At 51.4% G+C, this 19755-nt stretch overlaps 1 protein-coding gene across 2 annotated transcripts in view; it reads left to right on the forward strand.

Annotated features, from left to right (window-relative positions):
• Nucleotides 1-19755, forward strand: part of SETD2 (SET domain containing 2, histone lysine methyltransferase) — a 51339-nt gene that overhangs the window by 13496 nt on the left and 18088 nt on the right. The window contains exons 3-13 of one of the 2 annotated variants that reach the window (XR_004979829.1): nt 733-5144; nt 6063-6194; nt 7427-7555; nt 8746-8869; nt 9886-9963; nt 10206-10303; nt 11447-11573; nt 12843-12977; nt 13333-13461; nt 14615-15265; nt 18090-18334. Coding sequence is in view for 1 of the 2 variants with exons in the window: in XM_036379209.1 (XP_036235102.1) it covers nt 733-5144; nt 6063-6194; nt 7427-7555; nt 8746-8869; nt 9886-9963; nt 10206-10303; nt 11447-11573; nt 12843-12977; nt 13333-13461; nt 14615-15265 (6015 nt within the window). In the remaining variant the exon portion in view is untranslated. The remainder of the gene's footprint in view (nt 1-732; nt 5145-6062; nt 6195-7426; nt 7556-8745; nt 8870-9885; nt 9964-10205; nt 10304-11446; nt 11574-12842; nt 12978-13332; nt 13462-14614; nt 15266-18089; nt 18335-19755) is intronic. The other variant, XM_036379209.1, reaches the window with a different exon arrangement.

Raw genomic sequence — 19755 nt, forward strand, 5'->3', positions numbered from 1 at the left:
ATCATCCAGTGCCACCCCTGCCATGGCAGGGACACCTCCACTGTCCCAGGCTGCTCCAAGCCCCAATGTCCAGCCTGGCCTTGGGCACTGCCAGGGATCCAGGGGCAGCCCCAGCTGCTCTGGGAATTCCATCCCAGCCAGGAATTCCCAATTCCCAATGTCCCATCCATCCCTGCCCTCTGGCAGTGGGAGCCATTCCCTGTGTCCTGTCCCTCCATGCCTTGTCCCCAGTCCCTCTGCAGCTCTCCTGGAGCCCCTTCAGGCCCTGCCAGGGGCTCTGAGCTCTCCCTGGAGCCTTCTCCAGTACTGGAAGTCTGCATCCAGGTGGATTCACATAAACAAATGCACTTTGAGCTTAAAACCCAGGATCCTTTGTAGCCTGGGACCACAGAAACAGCATTAAAAAGCAGATTTTTGCCCTCAATTAACTTTGTAAGCGGAACTCTATTTTTTAAAAATAAGAATTAAATTATAAAAGGACTTTGAGCTTGGTCATTAATAAGTCAGATAAAAAGCCTCAGCCCAAACCTCAGAGGAGGCTTAGTTTCAAGCTGGAGAAGTCTGAGGAATTGATTTTTTCAGGACAGAGCCAGGCAATAAAGACAGACCCAGGATATGCATTTCTCTTTTATCATCATGAAAAATTCACCAGGTGAAAGAAAATGCTGCAGAACTGAGTTCAAACCCCCCAAAATCCAATTCCTCCTACTCAATCTTCTTTTTCTTCCACAGGGCAAACCTGAAACGGTGCCGAGAGCCGGTTTTATCAAAGGCCCCGTGTTCAAAGGTGTCGCCTCGAGCCGCTTTTTGCCCAAAGGCACCAAAACCAAGGTTAACCTTGAGGAGCAGGGAAGACAAAAAGTGTCTTTCAGCTTTAGTTTAACCAAGAAAACTTTACCCAATAGATTCCTGGCTGCTCTGGGAAACGAGAAACAAAATGAAACTCCCACCCCTCCGGCGGTTCCCCTTCCGACTGATTTTAACCCCAAAAATAAACTGGACCTGGGGGACACCGCCAGTTCAGCCGAGGAATCTTCGCCTCCAAAACCGAAAGTAGAATTGGGGAAGATTCATTTTAAAAAACATTTACTGAACGTCACGGCAAAGCCACCCCTGGCTCCGGCGGCACCAGTACCGGAACCGGTGGCACCAGTACCGGAATCGGTGGCCTTGGCCGTGGATTTCCCCCCCACGCCGCCGCCTCCCCCACCCCCGCCGCCGCCGCCGGCGTCGCCGATGCCGGTTCCTGGAGCCACGGCCCCGCCGCTGCTGCCAGTGACGCCGATGCCGGCGCTGCTGCTGTCGCCGCCCGGCGAAGCCGAGGCCCCCGTGCCGCGGGAGCCGAGCCACGCGCTGCCCAGGGAGGCCTTGGAGCCGGACGGCGCCAAGCAGGATCCGGCATCGCGCGGCTCGGAGGAGCGCGGGACTCAGCCCGAGCAGACGGAGATTACCCCGCCGAAGGAGGATTCCCATATTGGGAAGGAGGATGAGGTTTCTGACAGCTCCAAGGGTGCTCCTGTGTGCTCCCGGAGGCAGGGGGCCAAGAGGAAGTTCTCCCAGTCGGATGGCGCGCCGCAGGGCTCCGAGTCCGACGAGGATTCCGTGAGGACCTCCTCCAGCCAGCGGTCGCACGATCAGAAGATCTCCAGCACGGAAAAGGAGAGAGATTCCAGACGGAGCTCCACGTCCCTCCGTGGTGATGACCTGGGCAAGTCCTCGTCGCGCTCCAGGTCAGACAGGGATGAGAAGTACTCGAGCTATTCCAAATCGGAGAGAGACTCACGGTACTCGTCCTCCCGCTCCCGCTCGGACAGAGAGAGGAGGCGAAGCCGGTCTCATTCCCGTTCCCGCTCTGATCGCAGCTCCCGAACCAGCTCCTCCTACTCGAGGTCGGAGCGCTCACATTACTACGACTCCGACCGCCGGTACCACCGGAGCTCCCCGTACCGGGAACGGTCGCGCTACTCCCGGTCGTACGCGGACAGCCGGGCGCGGGAGAGCTCGGACTCGGAGGATGAGTACAGGAGGACACATTCCAGGTCCAGCGACTCCAGGCGTACATCCTCCCATTCCTCCTCCTCCTACAGAGACTCGAGATCCTCTTACTCCAAGTCGGACAGGGACAGCAAAGTGGAGTCGTCTCACGCCGACGTGGACAGGCGAGGGAGGTCGTCTTCGAAAGCGGATCGAGATTCCAAAAGGACTTCTGAAAGTGAAGTATCCAAAAGGTGCTCTCCCCTCGATGAACTGGGCTATCGGAAGGGGACATCCCATTCCAAGCCCGACAGTAATGTGAATTCCTCCCGCTATAAATCCACCCCTTCCAAGGCCCCCGCACCAAAGCCTGATAAATTTAAGAGTTCTTTCTGTTGTACAGAATCGATTGAAGAAATCAAGTCCAAGTCTAATTCTCTAGATTTAGAGACCTCTTGTGTAAAGAACAATGAGATCAGGGTGTCCAGTGTGAAAAAGTTGGAAAGGGAAAAGACACTTTCTCCGTTAAATCAGTTCAGCGATTCTCCCGCTTTGCCGAAGGCCGACGAATCCAAGGTGGATTTGGCAAACTCAAAATCCGAGGAACTTGCAGCAACTGAAGTCCGTGACAGTGTTAAGGAGCAAGAAACATGTTTAAAGGCAAAGCACGATCCCTTTAAAGCGTGTTTCCCCACGGAATCGAGCATGAACGGCTCCCCAGAGGGTCAGGATGAGGGCCTGGCAACCTCCAGTGCCTGCAAAGCAGAGGATGTCACTGCATCCTCTGAGCACGGCCCGGGTCCATCAGAAGCATCACCTGCCGTCAAGACCAGCCCATCATATCCATTGCCATCCAATGGGTTTGAGAGTACGGATGTGTCCCAAGAGCAAGAGCTGGATGATTCCCGGGTGCAGTCCAGCGAGTGCAACAGCCTGTTCCAGGAAGCGGAGGCTCCAGAGCCGCAGCAGCTGGAGGAAGCCGCCCCTCTCCCTGCCTTGAATGTAGACCCCAGTAACGCTGTCCTTAAGAAGCTGGATGAGGAGGTGACTCCGTGTGACAAAACCAAAGAACCTGTTTTTTGCTACATTTCTGATGATGCCACCCCTGGTTTGTACCACTCGGAAGTGGAAATCGAAGCGGAACCTGCGGATTTGAAAGTGACATCCGAGACTTTCCTGGACGTGCAGGTGGAGCCGCAGACGGTGACGTGCGATTACGAGAGCACGGAGGATTCCCATTCCAAGTCTGCTGGGGAGGATGAACACAGCCATCCTTCCCATAAAATCAGCCTGGCAGTGGAAAGCTCGAGCAGGGATTCCTCCCAGGATGGCTGTTCCCAGAGGCTCCAGTCGGATCATCCCATGCCAGAGGAAAGTGTCTCTTCCAAATGGGATGTGCCCCCGCCGGGTGTGTGCCAGGAGCCGCTCCAGCATTCGGAAGCTGAAGAGATGCTGGAGTCAGATGCTCAGCACATTGATTTTGGCTCAGCAAAAGGCAAGTCATCGTTCCAGAATGAACATTCCTACTATTCGGAAGTGCCGCTGGAGCACCGCGGCAGGGAGGTGGTGGAAGAAAGTGCTGTTTCCACCGAGGGAGCTGAGCTGGATGAGCTGAGGGTTCAGTGTCCCGGTGTATCGGCCGAGAGGGATGAGGGAAGCGAGCCCTTGGTGGCCTCGGTTTTTCCAGATGCTTTGTATCCCTCCTCTGATGTCATTGTCACTGCAGAGGACACGGAGATGGTGACCCAAACCCCAACGTGTGACAGCAGTGGCAACGCCTCAGAATTCATTCCTGCCGGCCACGACGATTATTCCGACATGGGGGACAGTGACAGTGAGCGGGGCAGCGAGGACAGCGACACGGAGGACTCGGATTCCGATGATGGGACGCCACGGAAGAAGCTCCAGTCGGTCGTGGTGGTTCCCAAGAACTCCACCATAGCCATGGAGGAGAGCAGCCCGGGCTCCTCCCGCAGCAACCGGCGCTTCTCCGACCACTGGGATGATGAGCGGCCCGAGCCCAGCAGGCCCTACTATGAGGAGAGGTCAGAAAATATGGGGGGTAAAGGTGGTCCCCAGGTGGAGAGCCGGTGTTCTCCCAGAGGGATGGAGAAGAGTCCAGCAACCTCCACGGAGCTGAGCAGGAAGGAGCCGGAGGAGCTGCGGGCGGATCCGTGCCAGGCCCAGAGCGACGGCGTGGACAGCACGAGCCAGGCGGACCTGACGGCCGATTGCCACGGCAAAGCCGGCACGGAGGAGAGGATGGTGCTGCCGGACGTGGTGGCCATGGGGAGGCCCATGGGCCGGCCAGAGGAGCAGCCCTTCTGTGTCCCAGAGAGCTTGGAAAGCACCGACACATCCCGGCACCAGATGAGCTCTTCCAAGCCGGACAGTCGGCAAGGACAGGGCGGGCTGAACCAGTCTGGCCATGGAGACTACTCCAGGCTGGACGGTTTCCGTGCCCCGGAGGAGATGCGTGCTGCAGGCTGGGACTTCTCCCAGCCGGAGAAGCCCAGCAGCACCTACCAGCAGCCAGACAGCAGCTTTGGGATGTACTCAGGCTACGTTTACCAGCCAGGACCAGGAGCCTATCCCAGCTCCCAGAGCTACTGGCAAGGCAACGGTTACTGGGATGCGAGGGCAGCCAGCAGGGCCTCCGTGGTTAACTACGAACGCGGCCAAGGGCAGGTGCCGGATTCCCTCACGGAAGACCACGAGGAGTATGAAGAGGATGAGCGTTGGGATGAGGAGTGCAAGCCCCGCTTTCCCAGCCCCTCTGGAAAATCCCAGATGCCCGGGCAGAAGGAGAAGGGCTCAGTGCAGGCACACGAGATCAGCAGCAATTCCACCAAGGAGCCGGTGCCGGGCGGGGAGAAGAAGGACGAGGTGAAAACTTTGGAGAAAAACGACGTCAAGGAACGAGGCCCACCAAAAAAGAGGCGGCCGGAGTTGGAGAGCGACTCGGAGAGCGATGGGGACTCTGGGGAGAAGAGGAAGGGGAAGCTGGAGGGAGAGCAGGTGGAGCCAGCGCCGCAGGATTCCTCCATGGTGGGCAGGTTATGCATCATGGATGACTTCAGGGACCCCCAGCGCTGGAAGGAGTTTGCCAAGCAGGGGAAGATGCCCTGTTACTTCGACCTCATCGAGGAGAACGTCTACTTGACAGAGAGGTAACTGCTGCTTTATCCGTGTTTTAATTCCCTGGAGAGAGTTTGGGATTTAGCTTCCATTTGGTTCCAGGATGGTTGGGTTTTTATGGCCAGATTGGAGGGAGGGGCGGGGATGTTGCATTCCCCACGTTTGGCAAAGCCACCCCAGGCTCTTTTCTCCTAAAGAGAATCGCCCAGTTTGCCCCAGACACTCCCAAGTGCTGAGAAGAGTTGGAAAATGGGAGGATCAGAGGGAAAGATTGATTTATTTGTACCCTTTTTTATGGCTTTACCAGATCCTGCCTGTTTAATGTCCCCAAATGCCAGCTCACTCCCTTTCTGTTGGCACTGGGAATTCTGTCTGGGTGTGGAAAAGCCTTTGGACAAACAAGGCACTTTTCCAAAGGCTTTGGTGAATTCCACGTCTTCATTTGTCATCTCAGAGGAGCTTTTAAAAATTTAATGGCCATAATTTAATTTTTTTTTTCTTATAGTTTTGTTGCCTTGTTGGGATCCACACTCCAGAGCATTCCCCAAATTCTTTATGGAAGCTAAAATGTGAGTAATGGATGCCTTGCTTTTTGTCTACTTCTGATTTTCTCCTCTTTTTCACCCTCTCACTTGACAGCAAAGCAGAAGCTGAAGTAACCAAACCCTCCAATTTGCCTTATTAAAATATGGGTGTCCAAATAAACATAGACAGGGAGGAGGAAGGAAAAACAGCTAATATCTTGGGAATTCTCTTTAAGGAATCACCTTTTGTCGTCACAAAATCATCACCAAGCCAAGTGTCCTTGGGTATTCCTGTCCCTAGGGTTACCAATCCATACCTCGAGACATTTATTTTCCATTTTTTCCAAAAACCACTGATAAGGATTGAGGAGGAATTTCTCCACCTGGCTGCTGTCTCACCTGTATTTCCATGCCTTGGCTTCCCAGGAAGAAGAACAAATCCCACCGGGATATCAAGCGGATGCTGTGTGAGTGTCCCCCTCTGTCCAAGGAGGAGCGGGCGCAGGGCGAGGTGGCCTGTGGAGAGGATTGTCTCAATCGCCTGCTCATGATCGAGTGGTGAGCTGGGGTCCATGCTTTGGCCTGCAGGTGTCCTGGGAATCCCTCAAATAACTTGGGAATTCTTGGCAGGTGGCAGAGGGAGTGTGGTGGTGTTCGCAGGGGTCCCAAGACGAGGGGAGAGATGAGAATCTTGACTCCGTGTTTCAGAAGGCTGATTTATTATTTTATGGTCTATATATTGTATTAAAACTATACTAGAATAGAATAGAAGAAAGGATTTCATCAGAAGGCTTGAAAGGAAAAGAATGGAATGGAATGATAAAATCTTGTGACTCTCAGAGAGTCTGAGACAGCCGGACTGTGATTGGCCATTAATTAAAAACAATCACATGAGACCAATCCCAGATGCACCTGTTGCATTCCACAGCAGCAGATAACCATTGTTTACATTTCATTTCTGAGGCCTCTCAGCTTCTCAGGAGAAAGGATCCTAAGGAAAGGATTTTCCATAAAATGTGTCTGTGACAGTGAAGTGTCTGTGCTGGCCTGGAGTGACCTTCGGAGCTGCCAGCAGAAGCTGTGGCTGCTCCATCCCTGGAAGGTTTCAGGGTTTGGATGGGGCTTTGAGCAGCCTGGGACAGTGGGAGGTGTCCTTGTCCATGGCAAGGTGGTGGAATGAGATGATCCATAGGGTCCCTTCCCACCCAAACCATTTCACAATTCCATGATTCAAGTCTTTGGATCATCTGCAGGAGATCAGCCCTCACAGCCTCCTGGATCTCCTTTCCCCAGAGCCTCTCCAGCCTATGGCTGGTGTCTCTTTCTCCCTCTGGAGAGGTTTGCTGCTCCATGGGAGCTGGAGGCAGGGACAGGGTGCTTGGTGGGATTCCCCCCCACCTTCCTCCCACGAGGATTGTGGAAGGATTGGAATTACCTGGTAGAATCCCAATTTTTCCTCTTATCTCATAGGCCAGACGTAGGACAGGGAATATCTTGAAGGAATAACCCCCAAAACAAGGGGAGAAGAGCCCAGTTCTCCCCACTGGGATGCCCTGATACAGAAATACAGCGGGATCAGCATTCCAAATGTTTTTATCTTTCCAGAAATAAACGATCTGCATTTGCACGCTGACAGTCACGTGGTTGTGCTTTTTATAGCAAACCACATTTGAAGGTTTCACACGGAATTTCTTGCGATTATTTGGGGTTTATTTCCCATCTGAGCCCTTCCTGTTGGCGCTGTTTTCCTGCTGGGAATTGATTTGCTCCCTTCCCTTCCCTCCCCTCAGCTCCTCCCGGTGTCCAAACGGTGACTACTGCTCCAACCGGCGCTTCCAGAAGAAGCAGCACGCGGATGTGGAGGTGATCCTGACTGAGAAGAAGGGCTGGGGGCTCAGAGCTGCCAAGGACCTGCCATCGTAAGCCTTCCCTCTTCCCACAGCCTTTTCCCACCTTTTTATTCCCTCCTGAAGGGAAAAGGGCCTGTGGGGTCTGGATTTCCCTGCCAGGAGATGGGCTGAGGTTCTTCCAGCTTGTCCTTGTCCCTGCTGGGTGTCCCTCTTCCTCCTTGGCATCTGCCCATCTGTTCTTTGATCTCCCACTCTGCTTTTGCTCTTCCTGGTTTTCCATGGCTTATTCTTGGGATGAATCTGCCTCCCCTTTCTCTGTCCCTATTTCACTCCAGTTGTGTCCATCCTTCTCATCCCATCTCTGCAAAACTTCTCTCTCTGAGTTCTCCTCCTCTTCCTCCCCTTTGGACAATGAGAGGATCCAGAGGAGATCTTTCTTCCTGTTGTTAATTCAGGATTGTAATTCCAAGAGCTGGGTTAGGTGAGGTGAGGAAAGGAGAGAGGAGTGAGGACACTGAGATCTCCTGAGGCACAAGGGAGGACCAGGATGGGGAGACCAAGATGAGGGAGAAGGGAGCATCCTGGAGTGTGTCCAGGGCAGGGAACAGAGCTGGGAGGGGGCTGGAGAATTCCTGAGGGAGCTGGGAAGGGGCTGAGCCTGGAGAAAAGGGGGATCAGGGGGGCCCTTGTGGCTCTGCACAGCTCCTGACAGGAGGGCACAGCCGGGGGGATTTGGGATCTTATCCCAGGGAACAGGGACAGGAGGAGAGGGAACGGCCTCAGGCTGGGCCAGGGCAGGCTCAGGGTGGAAACTGGGAAAATTCCTCCTGAAAAGTGTTTTCCAGCCCAGAGAAGCTGTGGCTGCCCCTGGATCCCTGGAAGTGTCCAAGGCTCGGTTGGATGAGGCTTGGAGCAGCCTGGGGCAGTCGCAGGTGTCCCTGCCCATGGAATGGTGTTGGAATGGGATGAGCTCAACATTCCCTTCCAACCCAAGCCATCCTGTAATTCTGTGAATATACTGAATTTATAGAACAAGCCCTGCTCCAAGGGGAGCTTCATCCTTCTGTCACCTTCCCATGTGGCAGCACAAAATCCCAGATTAATCAGAATTCCCTGAGGTTAAGGCACATCATCATTGCTACACCACCAGGATGGCCAGGCTGGGAGTTGTGTTCAGAGAATCCACCTGAACAGGGATTATTTTATGTCATTTGTGTGGGTTTTTTTGCTAAGAAAACTGATGTTTTTCCCTCTTGCAGCAACACTTTTGTCTTGGAATACTGTGGGGAGGTGCTGGATCACAAGGAATTCAAGGCTCGGGTGAAGGAATATGCCCGGAACAAGAACATCCACTATTATTTCATGGCCCTGAAGAATGATGAGGTGAGCAGTGCATTGCTAGGATGGGATTGCTTTGGGAAAGGCTGGATTTAGCTGTGTACAGCACCAGCTCCTTGGGAACCCACAGAGCAACATCCTGAATCCGTTGGGAATGTTTTCCTGAGGAAAGGAAACTTCAAGGCTCAGGATTTTTTAACCCATTGCTCAGTTCCAACAAAATTCTGGCAGATTAAATGTATCCCAGTGTCCTTAGGGAGGGGAAAGTGTCTTTCCAAAGGAGAAAATGGTGCCTGGCTCATTGTTCCATGGGAGAGAAGTTTGGGAACATGCTCCAAGCCAAACTCACCCTTTTTGGGTGCCCAGATACACCAAAAATCCACATTTCCTTTCACATTAAACTCCATGAAATTGGGATATTTTAAGCTGGCACAGTCCCTCTGTGGAGGATTGCCACTGGAATATTTATAAATGGGATATCCTTAATTATTTATGGCTGCTTCAGCTCCAAGGGATGTGGAGCTGTTCTCTCTGCCTGAGAACAAGGGGGATAAATAGAAATCCCATCTCTTATTCTCCTTGTCTCTCCTGTCAGGACTTTTTGGGTCTGGGGAACTTGAGAGAAAAGGAGCTAAAAATACTCAGAGTGTTTTTTCCTGGGTGTTTTGCCTCCTAAAATAAGGATTTTTGAGGTTGTTTTGTGATTCTAACTGTCACAAAGGAGCATTTCCAGTTATAAAAGTGTTTGTATTTATGGGATGACTTTTCCCTTGGTGCATGAGCTGTGTGGGAGAAAAATTCGCTGTCCTAACCCCTCATGGCTGTATCAGAAACAAAATCCAGGATCTGCACCCAGCTGGAGAACTCTGGAAAATGAGGAGCCGTATACCTAAGTGCTCTTTTTGTGCGGATTTAATGTTCTAACAAACCCCACTCCCTAAAATAAAGCTGGGGAATATCAAATAGAGTGGGAAAGGAGATGATTCCCACATGGGTTGTGTTTGTAGCTTTTTCCCATCCCAAGTCATGAGCATTTTCCTGCATTTCTTGTCCCTTTTCAGATCATCGATGCCACCCAGAAAGGAAACTGCTCCCGCTTCATGAACCACAGCTGTGAGCCAAACTGTGAGACCCAAAAGGTAAAATGCTGGATCAAATCCAGCAGCTCCTCCCTCTGCAGAGCTCAGAGTGAAACGTTCTCCTTCTTTATTTTGGGGGTTTTTGTTGCTGTTGTATCAGTGACATGAAAACACCTGGATTTCAACCGGGCGCTTTGCCTGGTTTTAAACTCCCCAGTGCTGCTTTTCCAAGGATTGGTGTGTTCAGGGAAAGCAGACCTGGAGTTGAGGCTGGAATAACTGCTGGCACCTTCTCTCCACAGTGGACTGTGAATGGGCAGCTGCGGGTTGGGTTTTTCACCACCAAGCTGGTCCCGTCGGGCTCGGAGCTGACGTTTGATTACCAATTCCAGAGATACGGGTATGTCCCCTTTCCTGGCCCAGGAATTCCTGCTCTTCCCCTCTCCCGCTGTCACTGCTCCTGCTCCATCCCTTTCCCAGATAATTCCCTTCCCTGCTTCTTCTTGCCTGGTTGTTAATTAGACTTTGGGATATTCCTCGAGAATTCCTGTTCTTCCCTTCCCACTCCTGTTTTATGGCAAGTTTGCAAGCTTTGAGGAGCTGTGAAACCCCCTGGATAACTCATCCCCTCTTCCTGGCCTAATCCAGGGCTGCAGGGAAAGTTCCAGCCTGGAATTGGGATCCCTTTGCTAAACCTGAGCCTCAGATTCCTCCATTACTCTGTGATGAAGTATAACTTGAGGAACATCCCTTCCTTTTCCTTCTGGATCTTTCTCCAGGCCCTTCCTGTAAGCAGGAATGAGTTTTTAGTTGCATTTTAAGATAATTCCTCATTCCTGGAAGTTCCTGGAATTGAGCTTTCCTGCTTTTTACCACTGCAGGGCCACATTCATCCAGTGGGTTCCACATATTTAAAATAAAACCCTACCATTTTCCCAAGAAATTGTGGAATGGAGTTTAAAATAGATGGTTTGTCAAGTGGGAAATACAGAGCCTTGGTAGAAATATTCCTTGGGAACTATATTTATTGCATTTATTGTATTTATTGTATTTATTATATATATTCTATTTAGTATCCATGGCTGAACATCCAAAACAAATTTTCCATGTGGATTTTGCTGCTTCTGTGAATCCTGAGCTCATTCTTTATCCTGTTTTGAGCTCTCAAATTCAATATACGAGCTATAAAATGCTATGAAATGCAAGTTTTTCCTAATGGATGTATAATCCTGAGGCTAAATGCCTTAGGAAAATTAGGATATTGATAGCAATGCGGGATAAGAAGTTGTCAGCCCCACCAGCTCCACCTTTTCCTCTCTGGCTCCTGGTTCTTGGCCTGTGGAGAGCCTGGAAGTGAGGCAGGCTTGGCTTTCCAGCTGCCACAGCTGGGGATCATGGCAGCTGTGTTGGGAATGAAGCCTTTATTTGGGTTTTCAGTGGCTTTTCCATGCAGAGCCATTCCCATTCCTGGCTTTGGAGGGTGCAGGGCTGGCTGTGGCTGGGGTTGAGCTGTTGTTGAACCTCCCTTTGTGTCCCCCCACAGCAAAGAGGCCCAGAAATGTTTCTGTGGCTCCTCCAACTGCCGGGGGTACCTGGGTGGGGAGAACAGGGTCAGCATCCGCGCGGCCGGAGGGAAGATGAAGAAGGAACGCTCCCGCAAAAAGGATTCGGTGAGTCTGGGCACTGAGCCTCTGCCACTGAGCCCAGCCGCTCCCCAGCACTGCCAAAACCACCCGTGTCCCCAAGTGCCACACCCACGTGGCTTTAATCCCTCCAGGAATGGGGGTTCCACCAGCACCAGCCCTTTCCATGAAGGAATTTCCCCAATATCCGACCTGAGCCACCTCTGGCGCAGCTTGAGGCCATTTCCTCTCATTCTGTCACTGTTCCTTTGGGAGGAGTTTGCTCCTGATGACCTCAGGGTTCAGTGTCATCAAAGGTTGGATTGATGATCTTGGAGATCTTTTCCAACTCCAGTGATTTTATTTCACAAGGTCCCTCAAGATTTGTGTTTTCTTGGATCTTCAGTTAAATCCAATTTCCTTTCTCCTGGTTTTTTAAAGTCTCACCAGAGAGTGACTTTCCCAGTATCTGCTCATCCATAACTAAATCCTACCATAAATTGGATTTAAAAATGTGGGTTGCTTTCCATGATTTTTAAACATTGATGAAAGATGAACAATATTGGCTTTGCCATTTAGGGCATCACCTGAAATTTGGCAGTTCCAAGGGCAGAGTTTCACCATTTCCAGGTTGGGAGGTGGAATTTTAGAGACAACACATGGAATTGCAGGGAAGGGTTCATGCCATGTGGAAAAAGTGCAGAGAATCCAAAGCAAGAGGAATTTTTTTGGGTGAAATCTTCTGGAAGAACCTGCACAGGCTCTCCTTTAATTCTTACAAATTGCAGTTATTCCATCCTTGAAGGGACAAACCTGTGTTCCTATGGAAAAGATTTATTCCTAATTCTTTTGGGAAGTTTAAAAATGCCAGTTTCATTTTAATGTGCTGTATCAGAGAGGGAGGAAACCAAGAAATAATTCCTAAATCATTTATAGGGTGTTTTAAAACACTAATTAGTCACTAAATGAGAGGGTGATATTTCAGTGTCCGTGTGGAGAGTGACTCTCTGGCTGTAAGGATTATAAATCTGTTATAGTTTATAATCCATTAATCATTACAAATTTATAAAGAATTTATACAACTCAGAATATAAATAATAAGTTTTACCTGCAATTAAAGATAATTTCTTAGTTTGTTTTCCTGCATGAAAAGATAAACTCAGGGCCGGGGGGGTTTTGATGCAACCACCTGGAATTTCCAGCAGAGCTGCGAGGTGGAAAATGGGAAATGGGAAAATGGAGAATTAGGGAAAAGGGAGCTTGGAGTCAGGGAATTGCCTGGCCTGAGCCTGAGGGTGTTTTGCTGTGGCTCTGCAGGTGGATGGGGAGCTGGAGGCGCTGTTGGAGAACGGGGAGGGGCTCTCTGATAAAAACCAGGTGCTGAGCTTGTCCCGACTCATGGTGCGCATCGAAACCCTGGAGCAGAAACTCACCTGCCTCAAGCTCATCCAGGTGAGGAGCGGCCTGGGAAGGGAGGGATCCACGTCCTGTTCCAGTGACATCCTCAGAGGAGCAGGGGGAGTGTGGGAGGCAGATCCCGCCCTTTTTGCTGCATCCCAAGCTCAGCTGAGCAGCTCCAGGATCCATTGTCCTTCAGTGTTATTCCCCAGTATGAGCTGTAGTGCTTGGGGTGGTCCTGCTGCTGGATCCCCGCTCCAACCCCAGCAGTTCCAGCCACTCAAATCAGCTTGGACCTGCTCAGGTGCCGAGTTCTGGCTCTGCCATGGCTTTGACCATGATCCCAGTGGAGCAGTTTTCCCTGTTTCTGCCTGGAAGTGTCTGACTGTTCCCACCTCTGGCTCTCCAGAACACGCACTCGCAGTCCTGCCTCAAGTCCTTCCTGGAGTGTCACGGCCTGTCCCTGCTCTGGATCTGGATGACGGAGCTGGGCGATGGCAGAGGGAGCACGGCCAACAACCTGAAGCTGCAGCTGGAGGTCAGTGATTCCCTGGCATTGGGAGCTCTCACGGGATCCTCGAGGTGGCAAAAGCCCTTTGAGATCGAGTCCAACCATTCCACAGCGCTGCCGAGGCCACCACTCACCCTTGTCCCCAAGTGCCACATCCACAGGGCCCTTAAATCCCTCCAGGAATGGTGACTCCAGCCTGTGCCAGGGCTGGCCAGCCCTTTTTGGGGAAAAGGGTTTTGGCAGCTTTGCTGAATGCTCGGGATCACGAGAATTTTCTTTTCCTTCTGTTTTTTTAAACACAAATCTGTGCCAAGTGTTCGTGGAAAACAACCTCAGGTGCCTCAGAACTACAGGCCTGAAACTTCTGCCCTCAGGCAGATCCTTAATAAACGGAAGGAGTTTGCTCCTGTGGTTTTCCTGAGATTCCTGACATAGATTCCATGAGCCAGAACTTGAAGGTTTTTGCTGTTGCTGTTTATTCCGTGCTGAAGCACAGGGAATTTGAGATCCTGACAGTCTGAAGTGGAGCTGGAATGTTTCAGTTTTCCATAAACAGCTTGGGATTGGATGCCCAAAGACTTCTTGAAGTTCAAGGTCTTTGTGTCTACGCTGTGCCCATTCCCCACCTTGTCCCCAGCCCAGAGCACTGAGTGCCATCTCCAGGTGTTCCTTGGACACCCCCAGGGATGGGACTCCACCACCTCCCTGAGCAGCCCATTCCAATGTTTACCAACCCTTTCCATGAAAAAACTCTTCCCAAAATCTGTCACCCGTGACTGTCACTAGATAGAGGAGATCAGATATTTAAGTTTTATATTTTAGGACATTGGGAAGGAATTCTTGGAAAGATTTACATCAGTGGTTAAGAAAGAATTAATTACTCCTGTGAGGGTGGTGAGGTCCTGGCACGGGTTGTCCAGAGAGGTTGTGGACTTCCCATCCCTGGAAGTGTCCAAGGCCAGGTTGGACAGGGCTTGGAGCAGCCTGGGATAGAGGAAGGTGCCATTGCCCATGGCAAGGAGAACTGAATGAGCCTTAAGGTCCCTTCCCACCCAAACCAGGATTTTATGATCACCTTGATATTCCAGAGTTAATCCTTCCTGAGAAAAGTGAATTATTCCAGGTTGGACACAGCTTTAAATCCTGCTGGCTCTAACGTCCTGCTTGTCCTTGCCCTTAGATCATGAAGACCCTGGAGCTGCTGCCCATCCCCACCAAGAACATGCTGGAGGAGAGCAAGGTGCTGCCCATCATCCAGCGCTGGGCTCAGACCAAGACGGCGGTGCCGCAGCTCAGCGAGGGCGACGGATACTCCAGCGAGAACACGTCCCGGGCCCACACCCCCCTCAACACCCCCGAGCTCTCGGCCAAGCAGGGCGTGGAGGGGGACACGGACACCCCCAAGAAGTTGGTGTTCCGCAGGCTGAAGATCATCAGTGAGAACAGCATGGACAGCGCCATCTCGGACACCACCAGCGAGCTGGAAGGGAAGGAGGGCAAGGAGGACCTGGACCAGCTGGAGGCTGCCCCAATGGAGGTGACAGAGGAGCAGCAGCAGCAGCAGCAGCAGCAGGAGATCAAAAGTGCTGTGGAGACACCAGTGGAGAGCAGCAAATCCCAGCCTGCAGAGCTGGAGGCCGAGCCCGAGGCAGAGGTCAAGGAGAGCAATGGAGCGAAGCTGGAGGAGCCCATGGCCATGGAGACGCCGTCACAGGATGAGGAGGAAGGAGTTTCTGACGTGGAGAGTGAGAGGAGCCAGGAGCAGACAGATAAAATCGTGGATGTGAGCGACTTGGCCACCAGGCTGCTCGACAGCTGGAAGGAGCTCAAGGTAAGAAGCAGCTCCGTGCAGCTCCAGCACCTGGAGCTAAGGAAAACGTGGATTTGGTGGTGGTGTGGTGCACATGGGGCTGGTTTGATGTCTTTTGGTCGATATGTGGTAACTAAATGGCCTTTTCCACACAAAAAGTGCTTTCTGTACAAGTCCTCTGGTGGCAGCTGCCCTGGGTGTGACCTGAGAAATGTCCAGGTGTTGGTGAAACCAGCAGCTCGTTGGGTTTGGGCACACAAGGACACCTTGGTCATCCCCTTAGACTTCCAGGGAATGGGCAGCTCTGAGGGATTGAGATTCCCATGAGCATTTTGGGTGGAAGTTGCCCACATCCCTCAATGTGGAAACAGATGGATGGACTGCCTGCTCCTGAATTCCATCCTTGGAGGTGTTCAAGGCTACTCCTAAATGGCCCATCCCTGGAAATGTCCAAGGTTGGACAGGGCTTGGAGCAGCCTGGGATAGTGGAAGGTGTCCCTGCCCATGACAGGGAGTGGGATTGGATGATCCTTAAGGTTCCCCCCAACCATCCATTCTGGGATTCTCTGAATTGAGTTATCCCAACATTCCCAGCTTTTCCTGTCCTTTCAACCTCTGCTTTTGATCTGCACCGTGTGGTGCCTCCAGAGAAGGCTCTGTTGGCCATGCCAAGTTCTCTCAAAGGCAGTGTTGGATCATCCCCTGGGCGTTCACAGTTGGAAGTGCCCAGACTTGGGTGTTATTTGGGATTTCAGTGGTTTCGCTCCCATCAAGGTCTTCTGGAGCAGAAAACCTCTTCAAGAGAAGGGCTTGGTGGCTCCCTCTGTCCTCTGGAATTGTGTCCCTGTCCCATAGGTGGCCAATGGGATCTGCAGCCATCACCAGCTTTTTGGTGGGATGTAGGATGACATTCCAGTGATGGTTCTAAACTAAAAGAGGAAAGATTTAGATTAGTGGTTAAGAAAGAATTAATTCCTCCTGTGAGGGTGGCACAGCTGTGGCTGCCCCTGGATCCCTGGCAGTGCCCAAGGCCAGGCTGGAGCTTGGAGCACCCTGGGACAGTGGGAGGTGTCCCTGCCTGTGGCAGGAGTGGCACTGGATGTCCTTTAAGGTCCCTCCCCATCCAAACCATTCCATGGCTCTGTGGATCTCACTCCCCACTCGACACTTCAGCCATTCCTTGGGTTCCTTTAGAGATCTTTGGAAACTCCTCACGGATCCGCTGCTCCTGTAGGATTGCATTCCGTGTATTATTTCACATTCCTTACATTCAAGGCCAGGAGGGCTGGGAGCCTCTTTAGTAAGTCCAAACCCAGAGATTCCTGAGGATCCAGCGGGAATTGAAGGCACTGCCACAGTTCCAGCTTCTTGTGGGCTTGGTGGGACTTGGAGGCTCTTCTGCCCTTCTCTTAATCAACCACCAGCCCAGCTTTAATTACTGGAAGTAGTTTGAAGCAAATTCATGTTTTCTGATGCATCATGGAGCTAAGGAGTTTATTTACCCATTGGCTTTGATAATGAGTAATGATTGAAAGAAGCTAATTAAAATAATGGGTGTTAATTGTGCAGCGGAGCCAGCACAGGTGGAGGAGACCTCACCTTAAGCTTTGCTTGTGCCATTTCTGGAGCTGCAAACACCAGGATTTAGAAATGCAGAGATTCCCAGGAGAATTCAGGGACATTTTACCTCAGTCTGAATTTTTCAGGAGGATCAGATACTCCTGAACTTTCACAGATTTTGGGCACAATCATTTGGGACACAAATCTTAGAGGGGAAGGAGTGAGGTAAAACACATTTCTGTAGAGAGATTGGGTTGTGGTTTGGTGCTTTTCTTCCTTTTTTCCAAGTGGATCTGATCACTCACCAGATTTGAATTTGCAGACTCTTGGTATGGTTTTCCTCTTGAAGCGACACCGTCAGGTTGAATTTGTGGTTCAGTGGGGAAAAGTCCTTTTCCATCATTGCCAAGGGAATTGTTAAGGTTGGATAAGACCTCCAAGGTCAAGTCCAACCTGTTTTAAACTAAAAGTTAAGTCAGGCCTAGTCTGGAGATTTGTTTTGGGTATCCAGACTGAGTTTCTCCTTTGGAACAGCTGTGCTCCCTTCCACACTCATGTACACAGAACAGCACAGAGAAAACGATAAAATATTAATAAAATCTGTGAAATTTCACAAAACTCCCCCAAAACGTTGGTTTAAGACCAAATTTGATCTGATGGTGTCGTTTTATCCCCAGGATTTGTGTTTTCTTTGGAGCTTGGAGAAGCTCAGCTTGGGAATCTACAGAATTTTGTTGAAGTTGTGGTGGGACCATGGAGTCCTGCCACATTCCCATATTTTAGATGTGGATTCTCATCCTCTCTGTGTATTTATTAATGAACCTCAGGTCGTGGTCTGGTTGTAGGGATGGGGTTGGATCTCATGAGCTTGGAGTAATCCCAGCAAATCCACCCCAAAAAAGCAGGATCGTGACACGGGGCTGTGACAGTTCATTTCTCTCCCATAAAACAATTGTAGGGAAACTGGGAGCTGGGAATTTATCCTGTCCTGGACTTTTTCATGGCTCCAGGAGTTAACTGCCTCTGTCCAACTCTCACCTCATAAGGTGCCATCAAAGCCCACCCCGGATGTCTAAAAGACAAATCCAAGCTGGAAGGGGGATGGATAACTCACCCCCAGGTGCCTTTCCCAGCACATCCAAGCTTTGGAAAAGCCGGGATTTTGGAGTGGTGGAACACCTTGGCCTTGTCTGGGGGGCGGGAGGGTCGGAAACGTGGTGACTTTAGCGCTGTCCTCTCCAGCCTTGCTGATGACCCCCTTGTAATTTCCACCGTTTCCATCCAGCTTCTCCGGGCAGCCAGAGCTGACCAAGGGGCTCCTTTTCTCCAACTCCGTGCGGAAGAAGGGAGAGGACATAGCGCCAAGAGCCGGGAAGATGGTTGGGAAGCTGGCTGATGCATGAGCAGTGTGATAGGTGAAAGGAGGACAGAGGTGGTTAACTCGGGGATGCCGACGTTATTTTGGTGCGTCCATTGCCGGCAATGGACGTCGCTCCGGGGAAATCCCAGCTCCTGGCCTGAAAGGATTAAGTGAGCTTAATTTTTTTCTCTACCTCTACACACAGGACTTGTAAGTCCTTCCAGGGCTCCCTGAGGAGTGCTGGCCACGGCCACACCCCTGGCACGACACACGCACACACACAGAGTCACATTCCCAGTGGGATGAGTTTTCAGCCCGGGCTCGTGGGCGCCGTTCCCGCTCTCCGAGGAAGCGCTGCATGGCTTCTCCCGGGCTGAAAACTCTCTCCCAGGGGCCAAAACACCCAGCAAGGGCACAGGCGGTGGTTCCATGTGGTTCTTCCAGGTGGATTGTCCTCAGGTAAGGCTCCGTGGGCTGATCCGTGTGGAGAGGCCATGCCGGAGGTGACACGTGGTGTGATGGCCAACAGAACTCTTGGAATCACCGGAACACGCCGTGGGGCTGAGCTTGGGAAGCTCTTCCCAATGTCCTCTTGAGGGCTGAGGTTGAGTAGCTGAGCTGAGGGACAGAGAGGAGGTTTTGGTGCTGCTCTGCCTCATGCGGGACTGAGCTTTGGGAATCTTCCCCCACCCCTGAGGAGGCCTTCACCTTCTGGAAAGGATTGTGGCTCTGAGGATCCACAGGTCCTTTCCTTGTGGCTTGGAGAAGATCTTGGTTTTAGCAAAAATCTTTTGGAAGAGCCAGTCTTGGGTTTGAAAGGTTTTATTTGGATACTTCTGGCCTTGCGAGCGATTGTGGTGACTTGGAGCTCAAGGCTGAGTCCTCACCCTGACCTGGGCCAAAGTGGACTTTTTTTTGCACTTAATAATCATGGAATCAGGGAATTGGTGAGGTTGGAAAAGCCCTCAGAGATGACTGAGTCCAACCATCCCCCAGCACTGCTGAGGCCACCGCTGCCCCTGTCCCCAAGTGCCACATCCACAGGGATTTTAAATCCCTCCAGGGATGGCAATTCCCCCCTGCCCTGGGCAGCCTGTTCACTGCTGCTCAACCCTTTCCATAAGGAATTTTCCCAATATCCCACCTGAACCTTCCCAGGAGGCCATTTCACCCTGCATGGGACATCTTGGGTGACCAAAGGCAGCTGAGTGTCCATCTTCCCCTGGGGTGATCTTTCCAAGTCTCCTCTGATTTATCCTGGCAAAGCCCCTTGAAGCTGCTCTGGCCTGTCCCTTTCCCAGGGAAGCCATCCTGGAGTGCCTGTCTCCAGCTCCAGCACATACATCCCATGTTTTAATCAGGGATTTTATAATTTGTTATAACTTAGAGCAAGGAATAGCTGGGGAAAACAATAGGACTGGGGAGCGGCCAGGCCGTGGTTTGCTGTGGGATCTTCTGGCCTTCAAGCAGGGATTTCATGGTGTTGGTCCAAAGAAAACACAAATCCTGGGGATAAAACGACACCATCATATCAAGTTTGGTCTTAAACCAACATTTTGGGGGAGTTTTGTGAAATTTCACAGATTTTATT

This window comes from Molothrus ater, chromosome 1 (assembly GCF_012460135.2).
Source record: "Molothrus ater isolate BHLD 08-10-18 breed brown headed cowbird chromosome 1, BPBGC_Mater_1.1, whole genome shotgun sequence".
NCBI classification, from domain to species: Eukaryota; Metazoa; Chordata; class Aves; order Passeriformes; family Icteridae; genus Molothrus; species Molothrus ater.